Below are 15,019 nucleotides of genomic sequence, written 5' to 3'. Positions count from 1 at the left end.
AAATTTGACCTCACCGCCTCCTAGCAACACCACGATCACGCAGTGAACAACTTACTACATCATTCACTAAACACTACATTAATATTACATGAATGTCCAATACATACTCTCCTGCACAAAAAAAGAAACTTGTGTGTGTGCGTACTTGTCTGGTATGTGTGTGTGTGTGTGTGTGTCTCTGTGTGTGTGAGTTTCAAAAGGACCAGCTCACCTGTTCTGCTGAGCTCATGAAAAAGACTATACTCCCTTGTGATGAAAGAAAAGGAAACTTTTTTTGTCACTTCCCAAACTAGCAACAGCTGACTGTACTAATAGCTGCGTTTTCCTCTACAGTGCAATTAACCACTGTATGGGTTTTCTCCTTTCGTGTCCTTTCCTCTCACACACAGCAAAGTTTCAAACAAACATCATTTATAATTCAGTGGTCCCCAAACTACGGCCCGCCACCTCATTTTGGGTGGCCCCCCAAAACATGTCCGTAGTATATAGCATCGGGCCCGCACGGGAGTACAACATCGTCAAGCTAAAACCTCCGCAATTTCCCCTATTCATTCTCTTAACAGTGCACATGTAATACTCTTTTTGTCCACCGATGGTTGTTTTGGCGCTGTTTTGCGTTTGCCATCGAAAACGGAATGAAATGTAGGCCTACCTGCAAACAATGTAAGAGGCCTATGCTGACTGCATCAGTGCTCAAAGTATTTTAAAAGTTTATCAATTAATTGTTAATCACTAACTAACTTCTATTCAAGTCATATTTCTGGGACTTCCTTGGATAATTATTTCTATTTTTTATTCACTCGTTCAAATGTTCATACAAAGAGTTCTCATCAGGTGACTGAAAGTTAGAATGGTGGTCATTTCAGACCTCATAGTTCTCATAGTTTGAGAACTTTAAATTATTTGTAGGATATTCACAACTTGAGCTGTGTATGCAAAGACACAGAATTCAGAGTTCACACATTTTTAATAAAATATACTTTTGGGACTCCCTGCTAATACTTTTGGGAATGCAAACGTTTTTTTATTAGTATTATTTAATTTTACACTGATATGGCATGATGACAATATAAACACAGCTAACAATGGTATTAAATTGCAATAGCCTATGATTAAATGTAATGGAATATTCAACTAAGGTAGACTGCTGTTGTTCACAGCACTAAGCTATTTATGGTTACTGATATAGAACTACTCCGAGTCTCTGGCCCTCTCTTGGAGCCAGGCATAGTGAGCTGGCCCTCGGAAGAAAAAGTTTGGGGACAACTGATTTATATTCATGCCTTTAGCAGACGCTTTTATCCAAAGTGACTTATATTACAAGGGCCATTGTCCCCTTGAGCAACTCAAAGTTAAGTGCCTTGCTCAAGGGCACAACCGTGGAAGCGGGGTATTGAAACCCACAACTTTACAGGCTACTGCATGCTAGCCCACCTCAGCTCATCATTACCTGGAGAGCACATGTCACAATCACAACAGCATAGCCTTCCCTCATACTAAGAGCATGACTGTTACCGTGGAGACCTGAGTTCAAGGCCACGTGGGGGTGACTGTGCCGTCTTCTACCCCCAACAAACACCCTCTCTTCCCATTATCTCTACCAGCACAGAGTGTACCATAACAACAAAAGTGTGTGTGTGTGTGTGTGTGTTCTACTGAGCTCATGAGGAAGACTATACTCCCTTGTGATTAAAGCCAATGAATGCTTGAACGCCTGATTATTTCATTAAGAGCAGGGTGGAACCCAGTTCATATTCACCCTATTGTACCAAAGGACTATAGCCCTACATAGAAGAGTTTGAAAATGTAAACAGGTGGGCTCAAAGAATAACAACTTACTAAACCGTGTTGAGATAACTCTTGACCTTAAACCCTGACTGAAGCTACAGTCTAACTCAAACCAACTCATGCAAACAGATCTTGTAGTCTTCAGTTAAGCAGGTGAAACAAGATAGGTGTCATTCAGACAAACAAATGTGCATTTTGGGAACACAAAATGACACAGCCCTAATGAAAAAGCATAGCATTTTGGGACATACTATAGAAGTACTATACCCCTTAGGGGCCGTTTACACGAAACCGCCGGGTGAATTTTTTCTTAACCCTTAACACCTTAAACAACACCGGCAAGAAAAAACCTCGCGTGTACACACAGAGGTGTAACCGGCTAAATGTGCTGTAGTGCATATGCCAGACCAGTCGATGGCGCCGCTGTGCAGAAGCTTCACGATAATTTCGCGTGAATCGCGTAGAAGAAAACATTGTTGAAACAGTTTGTTAAAGGGGTGGTTCAGGATTTTGGACATAAGACCTCATTTCCAAGTAAGCAAGTGTGATATTTATCAGTGGAGACCGTTTTCAACACGTTTCATCCAGTCCTTGTAATTGCAGAGTTCGCAGGTGCTAGGCTAGCGCAAGTCAACGGTATGTGCTAGCCTGCCACTAAAGACAGTCTTACCCACTCCAAAGTACACCCGAGGCAAATTCCAGACAATCGATGTAAATGTCTGTGTTGATAGAATAGTGTAAGAAATACAACTACCCTCGCATCGCGTTGCAATAGTTATACTTTGGTCCCTGAAGTTGGTAGTAGTCATTTTGCATCTCAGCAGCGGACTGATATTACCAAGGCTACTACTAAGTATCCCCATTGGAGTGCGCTTTACTGTTTACTTTTCGGCGCAGTACTACTAACCGGAGCAAGTATAATTCCGTCGTGGTAAGAAACTAGTCCCTCAAAATGTAATGCGATCGTTGAAATGCAAGGATAGAATAACGTTAGAAATAACAGTATCAATACAGACATTTACATCGATAGTCTGGCGTTATAATTTATTTGCCTCGGGTGTACTGTGGAGTGGGTAAGACTGTTTTTAGTGGCAGGCTAGCACATACCGTTGACTTGCGCTAGCCTAGCACCTGCGAACTCTGCAATTAGAAGGACTGGATGAAACGTTTTGAAAACGGTCTCCACTGATAAATATCACACTTGCTTACTTGGAAATGAGGTCTTATGTCCAAAATCCTGAACCACCCCTTTAAGCCAGAGAATGTCTAATAAGGGCTCTGGTTAAGCAGTCGCATGAAATAAGGAGACTACAGACAATTCGGTTTTCAATTCAACTGTTAAACTAATAAAGTTCATTTTCAAGGTATGTGACTGCTATGTGAAATTTCAAATGCTTAGCCTACGCATTGCATTAGGTCTGAGCACCACTGGAGAAAACACTAACATGCAGTAAGCTAATGTTTAACTAAGTTAAGCTAACGTGTGCTTCTAACTTAGCCACTAAAGGCTGATAGGCTACATTGTGCACATAAATCATGACAGGGGAAAGAAAAACATTTTAATATGATAAATAAATGGTTTGGTTTGTTTTGACAAGCAGCGTGTCAGGTCGAGTGCCGTGGCTGAGTTGAGAGGTGGGGCTATGTCGTCATAAAGTTGCCGGCTTCGCACCTACAGGCGTCTACACGGCGAAAGTTAGCCGGCGGTTTCAAAAGTTCCCACTTCGGAAGCCGGTTTCAAAAGCTGTCGGTTTCAGTCTCCTAAACTGCCGGCGTCGTGTACACGCAAGGCGTAACCGTTAACAAAACCTCACCGGTTTCACAAAAACCGGCGTCGTGTAAACGGCACCTAACACTGGGCAGTGGCTTCAGTGGTCTGTGACGGACACCAGCGGTTCCGATCAGTCTACCTGGTCATGGCTGACTTCAATTGGCTGCTTCATGACCATCCAGGTGACCGCTTCCGTAAGGGGGGGTGTAGTCAGTGACCCGGCATAAGTCCAGTAGTCCTCCGTGTTCTCTGGCAGCAAGCAAGCGGGATCAAAGCGGCCAAATTCCACGACGCTGTCCTGAAGAGACAACACATACACACACAGCTCAATAATGATGTTTAGCAGTGAAAAGGTTCATTAACAGGTGACTACTAAACTCATAGAACTTAATCTGTTAAACTCAAGTCTTACTCTCAAACATATACTGAATATGCACAAACACAAAAGACAGTACGCTCTCTGCACTGTTAGAACAACAGATTGCTTTGAAGCTTAACTTAAGTATGTTTCCTTTTATACTAGGCTTTGAGAGACTATCTACAACATCTTGATGGTGATAAGCTATTCAAATAAAATCTCTTTCATAATGCTGTTAAACACACACAAACACACACACACACACACACACACACACACACACACACACACGCGCACACACACACACACACACACACACACACACACACTTCAACTCACCTTGTGCCTGACAGCAGGTAGAGCGTCCACAAGTTTCTGCAGGCCTTCGTGCCTCTTCCCTAACTGTGAAGAGTAAAATCACAGCCTTTAGCTCAACGCTCAACACACACACACACACAAAGAGAGAGAGACACACACAGACACACACACTTGCTTTTTATTACCATTTGGATCAGAAGTGTCATTGAGTGGTGACAGGTTTACAACACAAAAAGGCCAACACACACACCAACGGTCCACTTCACTACATTTCATAGTAAAGGGAAACAGAAAAAAAGTGGACAGAAAATACAGAGGAGTTAGAGAAGACAGGGAAGGAGAAGATGACTGGTCTAGGGGGAGGGGCGGAGAGGAGAGGAGAGGAGGATAGAGGAGAGGAGAGGAACAGTCAGAGATGGGACACACCTTGAGGAAGACTCCAACGACACCGAGGCCATTTTCCTCCATCACGGCCTCCTCAAACAGACTGTACTTGTCAGAGTTCCAGTGGACCAGATGAAGCTGTGAAGACAGACCAATGGTCACCATTAGGGTTGCAAAATTCCGGGAATTTTCAAAGTTGGAAACTTTCCATGGGAATTAACGGGAATATATGGAAATTAACAGGAATAAACGGGAATTAATGGGAATAAACTGGGAATTTTTAATATGGCAAGTTAGTCTATAACAGGGAACTTAATGTAGTGGACAAAAACCCATCTTGCAGTCTAATATTACTTAAAACAACCTGATTTAATACAATTTCAGTCAAATTTCTACCCTGCACATATGTCAATCACATGCACACAGCAATCGGCATAGGCTGCTAGACATAAAGGAAACCTATGGTGCGTTCATATGCATGGGGAATTTTTTTTCAAACCAATCGGATTTTGTTGTTGAGTGGTGTGGTGTATCTTGGGCAGTTCAGTGTTGCTAGTTTAGCACGCTAGTAAACCATAGGCAGAGAATGGGATTTCCGCTAGCATGCTAGCTAGCTTTGTATGATAAGCTAAGCGAAAATACCAACATACAAATCATATTGCTTATTACGAAACAAAATGTTAATGTTTGTATATGAAACAGTTTGTATGAATTACTCAAAATTCCAGGTTAATTCCCGTAAATTCCCATTAATCCCCATAATTTCCTTTAATTCCATGAAAGTTTCCAATTTTGAATATTTCCAAAATTCCCCAACTTAACTACCCATGGTAACTTTCCGGAAAGTTTCCAGAAATGTTTCGCCCCTTTGCAACCCTAGTCACCATATGTTCATGTTTACCCTATACACTGATGTGGTTGTGTTCAGTGTGTATACTGTTCCCACAGTCCATTTCCCCATTCTAAACTAGTGGCAATTCTCAAAGCAACAAGGAACAAGGAACAACTGCAGCTGAGAAAGACAAAAAACACACACACACCTGATGTAATCTACAATGAGTTTCTAAAAGAACAATGGTCTCTAAGGAACAAGACGAGATGAAACTTCAGATCAGTCCAAACTCTACGCAAGTCAAACTTGTTCTACCACCCTGTACTCCCCCAGTCCTAACAAGAGTGATTTTGAAAAGACCCATTGTCTGGACACCAAGTTCAGCCCTTTTGCGCAAACAGAGATCGCTTACAACAGCAAGTCTTGGTGAAATATAAAACGTGGCCCATATACAAAGATACCCACACACACCCACACACACACCCACACAGGGCCTCTAATATTACATAACTAATGAAGGTGTGTGTTATTAAAATAGAATCCCACGCTATCAGGCCACAGTGACAGAAGAGATGATGCAGTGTGTTGCACAGTCACTGGCAGGCACACACACACACACACACACACACACACACACACACACACAGACACATACACACACACGGACACACAGAGCATGCAGTACATTCCAGGTGATTTATAAATGGCATCGTCCATGTCTAGAGGTCATAGAACTTCACTGTCCCTGGCACAAGGCTGCCGTCTCATGCCACACACACTTCTAATCGTTCTCCCTCACACGCCCACTTGCTCACGCACGCACAGAAATTCATAGTACACTGGTTAACAGTCTGTGTGAGTCCTTGCTGTATTCATTTCCATTGTTTTCATTTTTTTGAAAAATGGGGGGGGGGGGGGGGGGGGTACACTTAACACACATACATAGGCCTACTGCAACTACTACCAGCAAGCTACCATTACACTCAACGCCAGCTCATCTACAGTGCATCCAAGCTGCACAACTGAAAAACAGGTCTATGGGCTGACCACCATAAAAAATAAATCTTGACTTGTTTTGGTGGACAAGACACAATGATTGGGTGGGCTTAACCCTGGCCCCTGTCTAGAGCCAGCCCTGACACACACATACACACACACACACACACACACTACCTCTGCAGGAAACAGCCGTCGGTCTATGGAGTGCTCAGACCCCCAAGCATTGGACTCGCCCCAGTGGAAATGGAATTGGCAGAGTCTAAACTGGTCTTCCAATGGTCCTCCCTTAATAGCTGCATGCAGAAGTTGAGGGAAATCAGATAAAACCTCAAAGTGTGCACTTTAAAAAAGACTTTTACAAGTATTGACACAGGTAAATATTCATTACAATATATTTATAACAAAGGTGAAGAGATCCAACATTTAAGGCTTGATGGATCAAAGATGGACAACATGGTCTTATATAAGGGAGAGTTAAGTTGATATCCTCACTTGATCTTTCGGTCGTGTCGTCGTATTCAACTATGAAAGAGTAACCGTTATTCCAGATTTGTTGGCAGGTCCGTGGGTCGTAGTTCATCTCCAGTGGCTTGAGTTGCCGATCCCACTGAGTCTTGCGCACCGCTATATCGATGGGCGATTGGCGGTCTCCCCCCGGGATAGCCAACGGACCCTGCCACATCGGGTGTACTGTAAGGAAGACACATTGCAAGGGTTAAACCAGCGTTTCTCAAACTGTGGGTCGCGGAGACATGCCAGGTGGGGCGCGAACTGACGTGAAAAACAAGAGTGTTTTTTTTTTTTTTCCATCTGTAGCCTGGGCCCAGGTAGCACCCGATGTGCAATGGACGCACTGTGTTATTCACAGGGAAGCGCTCGTGTCAAGGCAGCTTAGTTAGTCCCGACCTACATGAGATTTTGAACGTTGTTGTAAGAGTGGTGAATTTCATCAAAACCCGGCCTAAAAGCGCGTCGATTCTCCGCACTTTGCGAAGAGATGGTAGCTGACCAAAAGGCTGTACTGTTTTACAGCGAGGCAAGGTGGCTTTCCCGAGGTAAAGTGCTGTCGCGCGTGTTTGAGCTCCGAGTTGCCTTTTCTTGGAGGAAGAGCGCATGTTTGAATCTGCCAGCACGTTCACTAATGAACATTTCTTGACGAAGCTGGCCTATCTTAGCGATACATTTGAGTTAAATGTCCAGTTACAAGGCAAAGACAAGCACCTACCTCACCTAGCAAATAAGATTACTGCATTCACCAAAAAAACTTGAGTAGGCCTATGGGACAGGCGCCTCGATCGCGACAGTATTATGCCTTTGAGATTTCTGAGCGAAATCGCTGAAACGTCTGATTGGGAGGCACTCTTGTGATCCCATGTATTAAACAGTAGGCCTACATCACATCCCTGCAAAGTTTATTTCAAAAATATTTCCCAACCAGCAGTGCTCAGTATGACTGGATTATGGATCCATTAATGCAGCATGTTGGTATTTCATTGAATATATTGTACAATGCTGTAAATGGCCTATGCTTCCTAATATGTTGCTGGAAAACAGAAATATGTGTGTTATGTATTTATTTATTATTATATCTGCAGCACCAGCTGATTTTAACTCTGTTGAAGAGGATATATTTAGAACTTGTCATTATTTCGATAAATTTGACAATTTTAAGCTTGACCTACCACTTTCTTAGAGCGATGAGGGACAGGTGGGGCTCGAGAATGCCCCCTTGATCAAAGTGGGGAATGAAAGAAAAAGTTTGAGAACCACTGATCTAGTTTGTTAACTACCACAGTCACGAGTTGGGTCGCGATAGTCTGTCATTTTTAAAAAGTGGGTCCCCAGAAAAAAAAAAAAAAAAGTTTGAGAAACACTGGGTTAAACCATCAACGACGACGCATGGACATAGGCAATGGCCACGCTGCTCAAAACAAAGACAAAATAAAATGTAGTAGGCTAGGCGTACTACTTTAAAACAGGATAAATAAAACATAACTCACGTTTCGTTAACTCAGCGGCCTCCAAAGCAGATGTACACATGTTTAAAGAGCAAAAATATCTCAAACCAAATGACCTTCACGGCAAGGCTACTTCGAACAATCTGTCCTTCCTTGACAGTAGTCAAATGGTTATAGTCGGAAAAAATGAATTACTTCCTCCTTTCTTAACTTCATTCAGAGGAACTGCGCTGAAGAAACTGACAGTTGGAATGTGCAGCCCATCACAGCTGGACTCAAGAGTGGAGATTTAGCGATCGTAGTTTAACATCACATACTCTTGAAAGGTTCTCTCTTTGCTATAAAATGCTCATGTCTGTAACTTACACGCCTACCGCCACGAAACACAAAACTTGAAGAAAGTGCCAAAAAGTAATGACTCGACATCACGTGGATGACTTCCTAGTGATTCAGAGAACTATTTCAGGAAAATGATGATGAAATTGAGATTATGAAGAGAACGGACCAACCAACTATTCTTAAGAATCCGTTTTTCAAGTTGTGCTTCTTCCTGTGTAGCCTTCATGTGACAGAGCATCAGGGACTAGATTTGCAGTGAAGTTTTGGATTCTCTCTTATAATCTGTCTGTTAATTGATCAGAACAGAAGATAGGGTATGTCTCTCTCTCTGTGTATGTGTACGTGTGTGTGTAGGGTATGTCTGCTGCACATCTCCCCTCTCTCTCTCTCTGTGTGTGTGTGTGTATGCATGCGTGTCTCTGAGTGTGTTCGTTTGTTTTCACTTGCTTTGACAGTGTTCCCCAGCATTACAGTCTGGTGTAGCATCAGCATCTTTATTAAGACATCGGTCTCCACCAAGGGCAACATTTCCCAGTCTGTAGGCCGACCTTTGACCCCTCACCTCTGCCCACCAGGCCTCATAGAGATGGTAAAAGTACACTTTCCATACTCAAATAGAAGTACAGATACTTTTGTAAAAAAAAAACACTAGTAAACAGTGATTCAACTTCTTTACTCAAGTAAAAGTAACCAAGTACAGGCTCTGAAATGTAGGCCTATTTAAAGGTGCTCTAAGCCAGTGGTTCTTAAACTGGGGTCGGGACCCCCCATGGGGGTCGACAAATATATTGGAGAGGTTGCAAAATGATTTGCACATTGCACATGCAATGATTAAAGAACATTTTCTAAAGGTTTTTAGTCAAAGGCTGCTATTGATATACAGTAATGCCATTAGTGTTGACATAGCCTACCGATGAGAGAAGACAGTTTCTGCCTCTGCTTCCAATGCCCATCTTGCAACATTTCGAAACCAAATTCCGCCGGTTAGAGAGAAGGGGGTTGCGAGAATTGGCCCATGTTTTTTGGGGGGTCGCCAGACAAAAAGTTTAAGAACCTGCTCTAAGCCAGCGGTTCCCAAACTTTCCCCATCACCACCTACAGTACATCCTGACTCGGCTTGCGTACTCCCACCATCCGATACATAAAAATGTAACGCATTCTATTGCATTCCAGGCATCATGTTTAATTAGTCGCCCTACATGATAACAAATAACAAACTCAAAATGTGCAACTGGTCTATGAGCTCTCACACTAAAAAAAAAAAAAAAGTGTGGAGAACAACATTATGAAACACAAACAACAAAGAGAACATAGGGTTAAGATTTGGAAAATTAATTTTTAACACCTTTCCAACAATGCCCTTTTCATCTCGCGTGCCCCCTAGTGGAAGCTCACATAGCAGTTTGGGAATCCCTGCTCTAAGCGTCAGAGAGCTAGATTGCTACTCCCTGCCCCTCCTCCCCGTGCTCTCATAACTCTCCTAAACGAGCATCTCGTTTTTATGGGTTTTTTTACAGTGTATTCAGGGCACAGGCAGCTAGCGGATGGTGAGGTGATGTTTGCAGTATGTGACAAAAAATGTTTTAACTTAGAAACAGCTTAACATCCCTTTGTGCGCAACAACCATTTCTTTCACATTAAACAAAAAAGTAGGGCAAAACACCAGGAAATGTGATCACATGGAAGATGAAAAAACATGACAATTCTTGGCTTTTGTACAACTTCATTTCTGTCATTTTATTCATTCAACCTTTATTTATTCCTAGAAGTTCATTGAGGGTAGTCCTCATTTTCAGTGATTTATCAAACACACTCAACTGGATATGGAGAAAATCATCAAGTATGTACTGACAGCTTTTTTAATACTTAAAGGAAAAGTTATTTCTATCTTAACTTATTGGCTCTGTGATTTGTGCCTTTTCTTGCCCGTCAAGATGCAGTCTGGATCATATGTTTTAGAATCATTCAAATTAGATAATACTACAATATACATTCTTAGTCATTACATATAATGATGACGATGGATTAATGAACTGATAACCCTATGTACAATGAACAGTCATGTTCAATTGTAATGGCAGAAGGACACACCTGTCACCTTAAGGGTCAAACCTAACGCGCAGTTCAAGAGGAAAGTAAACGACATCAATCACATGACCAGCGCATCTGACTGAACTTGTTGGTCCTGTCAGGAGGGTTAAGGAATATAGGTGAACAAGTGAAAAAAGAGGGGGGGGAAAAAACAAAAACACACACACAATAGAGACAAACCAGCCACTCCTTAGTTGATATGTTTTTTTCCTTTGTTAATAAGGCAGAGCAACACATTCCCCATTCACTGACCAGACCTGTCAAGCAGAAGGCATGCATGCCAGCTCTCTTTCCCTCATCAACCAGGCCTGCCTCCACACGCTAGAGTTTCCGTAGGCCTACCATTGAGTTAAGTTATTTAGGGTTATTACTAACGGATCGAAACAAAACCAGTGCAAGGTGTGGCTCCAATCCTTTGCCTAAGAATAAAAAAATGCCTACTAAGAATGCAACCTTAATGTTTCAAGATGTCAGATGTAGCCTATTGCATCATAGGGGAAACATTAACTGAAATTGTGACTAACACCTTTTCAACAGGACATTTTGTGAACTATTCATGCAGTGTGTGATAAACATCATGTGGTGCTTGCTTGTTCTTTTCCAAGATGATCATCTTTAGTCGAGCACACCCGGAAGCTGTCAACCACAACACCAATAAGCACCCCTACTCTGAGTTACACACAAGTTAAGAGTTAATACCCTAAGCCAGGACGAGAACTAACTAAATACTGAAAACACAAAAACGAAATATTCAAAAGGCAATATAACACTCAATGGCGAAGCCTTTATTTCTCAACATTAAGTTTAAGTTGGGCATAATATGCCCTACATTAGAGCAGAGGCGATACTTCAATCCAACCTAGCCTAAATGGGGTTCGGTGGCTGTAACGTTTGCTCCCCCTGACCTATATCGTGCCTGACCAAGCACGGTTGCTTACTCGTTGGATGAGACAACTCTACACATTTTCAATACGGGCAGCTTATAGGCAGCAAATTCAAACACTTACTTTGGGAGAGTACATATTTGCTGGAGCACACCGTTAAGCTGCATCTCCGAACAGGAATCCAGCAATGTCCCCGCACCTCTCTACGGAGCCGTCTCTGAAGCTGACGGCCAAGCGGGGTTAGAATTGCAGATAGGGTGACCATGGTGATTCCAGACAGCTGTTCGTACAATACAGTTCTTTTCTAGTCGGTCCCCTTCTCGACTGTCACTTTCGGGTGTGACACTTGTGTTGAGACGATGATGGCTCTTGTTTTGGAATCAGTTTCCTCGATGTGCATACACTACCGTCATCTGTGCCTATGTTTTCAAAACTAGCACATTCTGTGATACACTACCCCGAGCTGCGGCTAGGTGGCTAACCAAGTGGATACGTAGTCAACTATGTATTCGCTGATTGGCGGGACCAACAATAACATGCAAGTCTAGATCAAACATTTACATCGAGATTCAATTCAATGACTTTTGATGACTTCTAAACTTTAATACGACTGCAGTGTGCAGGGTTGCTCAGGATATTTAAATGCCCCGAGGGACTCGAGACTGTAACGCAATTGATGTTGGTGGGAAGGGTGGGGGTCTCCAGAACTAGCCAATCAAATTCGCCCCATGAGGGGCGGTTCGATGAACTTCCTCTTACGCACACATTGTATTTACAAATCAAATCCACATGGAGAAGTGGCGTTCATTTTGGCATCAAGTGGCATCATTTTTATTAACTCAAACAATAAAAGTATTATAATTAAAAAAAACACTCAACCAGTAAAAGTATTATCACTATATGTGAATATTTGCTACTAATACTACTATATCATTAATTAGTTATACATTTAATGTGCCGATGTATTTAGTAGTAAAATCATCAACTCATGCATATTAAGAGATAGCTGTGGTGCTGTCACGTCTGCTCGTGAAAGGATGAGCAGTTCTATATTCCCAGTAGACGTCGCCAACTTGGTCAAAGTTCAGTGAACGCTCCACACCGACAGATCTGCATCTGGACACAACAGTTCTGTGGACTCTGCCCACATAACGTGTGGGTATTTTGTTTTTTACAGGGCATTTTTTTCTCATGCAATATGATCACAAGTGACATCCTCCCCTGGAAAAATTAACCCATGGCATCAATGATAGTGTAGTCCTAACATGCTTTTGATGGAGGAATTTCATGACATAAATATAGGCTCGTTGCACGTGTACAAAGCTAACAAAAAGGATGGAAGAGAGTACAGCCAATCAGTCTGGGGAAAGATACAGACCCTCTCTAAAAGATTCCAGCTCCATTTATGCACTGTAAGACAAATTATTTGCAAATGGAGGGCATTCAGCATCACAGCAACATTTCCTAGAAGTGGATGCCCATCAAAAGTATGACAAAGATGCACCAGAAAGATAATAAATTGGGTAAAAGCCAGTCCACACATCACCTCTAGAGTTACAGACCATGATGGCAGCATCTGGAATAAATCTACATGGGTCTATCTACAATTAGACGAAACTGGAACAGACCCAATGTTCATGGAAGGGTTGCTAAGGAAGCTCTCAAGAAAGAATAAAACTGCCTGATGCCTTCTGAAAGTCCATTTTCTGGACAGGTAAGTCTAAAATAGAATTATCTGGTCACAATCCAAATTGTCATTATTTGGAGGAAAGCCAACACTGTATGCCAAGAAAAGACCCCCTCTCAGTAGTGAAGCATGGTGGTGGAAATATGGAGGTGTGGGGCCACTTTTCTGCCTCTGGACCTGGATGACTCCATATCATCCAGGAAACCATGAATTTTCAGGCCTATCAACAAATTCTTGATCTGAACCTCATGTCAATCAGAGAGAGCTAGGGAGGAAATAGAGAATAATTTATGGTCTGGATTGTTGGCCTAGTCAAAGTCCAGACCTCAATCCAATAGAAATGTTTTGGCTAGATCTGAAGCGGGCAGTACATGCCAGGTGTCCCTCCATGTTGACTTGTTTGGATGCATTAAATAAGTTATTTTTTAATACAATTGACCATGTCTGAGGGTTCACAAACTGTCAAGCAGCACTGTAAATGCAATATCACACAAAGAATCTGTATTATATCCAATTTTGTCAAAAAAGGGTATGGCTAGTTTAGTGTCAGCTACCAACAATTGAATTGTCCAAAGAGGGATTTATTTGCGAAGTCATGATAAAGCAGTTATATGCTGCTTATTTTAAGACTTAAGTCCGAGCCTGGACCAACGCCTACAAGAGACTATTATGGCTGTGCTCCTCCGCTGGAAAAATTACATAATTGTTTTTGGGAAAGAGAAGTGCTAAAATAACTTAATAAAAGACCAGAAACACATTTGTGCCTCTGAAGTATGAACAATGAGAGTGCAGACACATTAACACAACACTGAGGCAAGAAGAATACTGACTAGCCTTACGTAACTGAAGTAATGATACATATACCTTTTTTGGCCAATCGCTCATGTCGCTGAGAGTTGTGTGGATATATTCTGAACGATGTAGAAAGGTGGATCTCAAAACAGTCGATGACAGCTGGCTAGAAGACTAGCGCAGCTGTGAACTGGAAGTCCTATATTCTTGAATGGATTCCTATTCATTTTTGTAAATCTAGCAAATCTTTGTATCCAGTCTATGCCCAGCTCAGCCTAAATCCTCAAAACATAATCAGTAGAGTAGATAATCTGATAATGCATCCAGAACCTGTCATGCAGTGTTTATTGTCCACAGGGAACAGAGAAATCAAGGACATCTCTGTGGTATTTTTGTTTAAGCTGTTGTGACCCATTCTTTGGTTGTTCTTACAAGTTTACATGACACAATAATCATGCTCCTTTCATTACAGAGGCAAATGGAAAAGGATTTACAGCATAGAGGCCTTGCTTAAATTAGTCATTCCTCATTCCAGATGTTCCTACTGTATTGAATGAAGGTGAGAGGTTTAATGTTATTGCTGGATACTGTGAAATTCATTAGCTGCTCTAATGGTATCTCTTTAAAATAAGTCTACCATTTGTACATTACAAATTAAAAATGCTCTAAAAAACAAACTCCCATTTAGAAATCCCAGCACCGACGTGCTACACACAAACACGTGTATCCTTTCATAGCTGTTATGTCTGTCTGCTTATATCTTTGGAGATAAGAAAGTTCTGATAATGGAAACACACACACATCGTCTTCGATTGCAT

General features: G+C 42.0%; 1 protein-coding gene across 2 annotated transcripts in view; it reads right to left on the bottom strand.

The window, feature by feature from the left end:
• Positions 1–12,320, bottom strand: part of ca5a (carbonic anhydrase Va) — a 15,849-nt gene extending 3,529 nt beyond the window's left edge. The window contains exons 1-6 of one of the 2 annotated variants that reach the window (XM_076269795.1): positions 11,846–12,320; positions 6,943–7,140; positions 6,625–6,743; positions 4,662–4,757; positions 4,257–4,319; positions 3,699–3,857 (exon numbers count right to left, since the gene is read on the bottom strand). In XM_076269795.1, the coding sequence (XP_076125910.1) occupies positions 3,699–3,857; positions 4,257–4,319; positions 4,662–4,757; positions 6,625–6,743; positions 6,943–7,140; positions 11,846–11,987 (777 nt within the window). In that variant the 5' untranslated portion in view covers positions 11,988–12,320. Of the gene's footprint in view, positions 1–3,698; positions 3,858–4,256; positions 4,320–4,661; positions 4,758–6,624; positions 6,744–6,942; positions 7,141–8,450; positions 8,724–11,845 lie in introns of those variants that run through there. The other variant, XM_076269803.1, reaches the window with a different exon arrangement.
• Between the last annotated feature and the right edge of the window lie 2,699 nt (positions 12,321–15,019).

This window comes from Alosa pseudoharengus, unplaced genomic scaffold (genome assembly GCF_046254945.1).
Source record: "Alosa pseudoharengus isolate Yale_2024_CS ecotype anadromous, Long Island Sound unplaced genomic scaffold, YU_APseudo_1.1 YU_APseudo_1.1_scf_10, whole genome shotgun sequence".
Classification (NCBI taxonomy): domain Eukaryota; kingdom Metazoa; phylum Chordata; class Actinopteri; order Clupeiformes; family Clupeidae; genus Alosa; species Alosa pseudoharengus.
The sequence above is the reverse complement of the archived record's forward strand: the minus strand, read 5'-3'. Positions and strand labels throughout refer to the sequence as shown.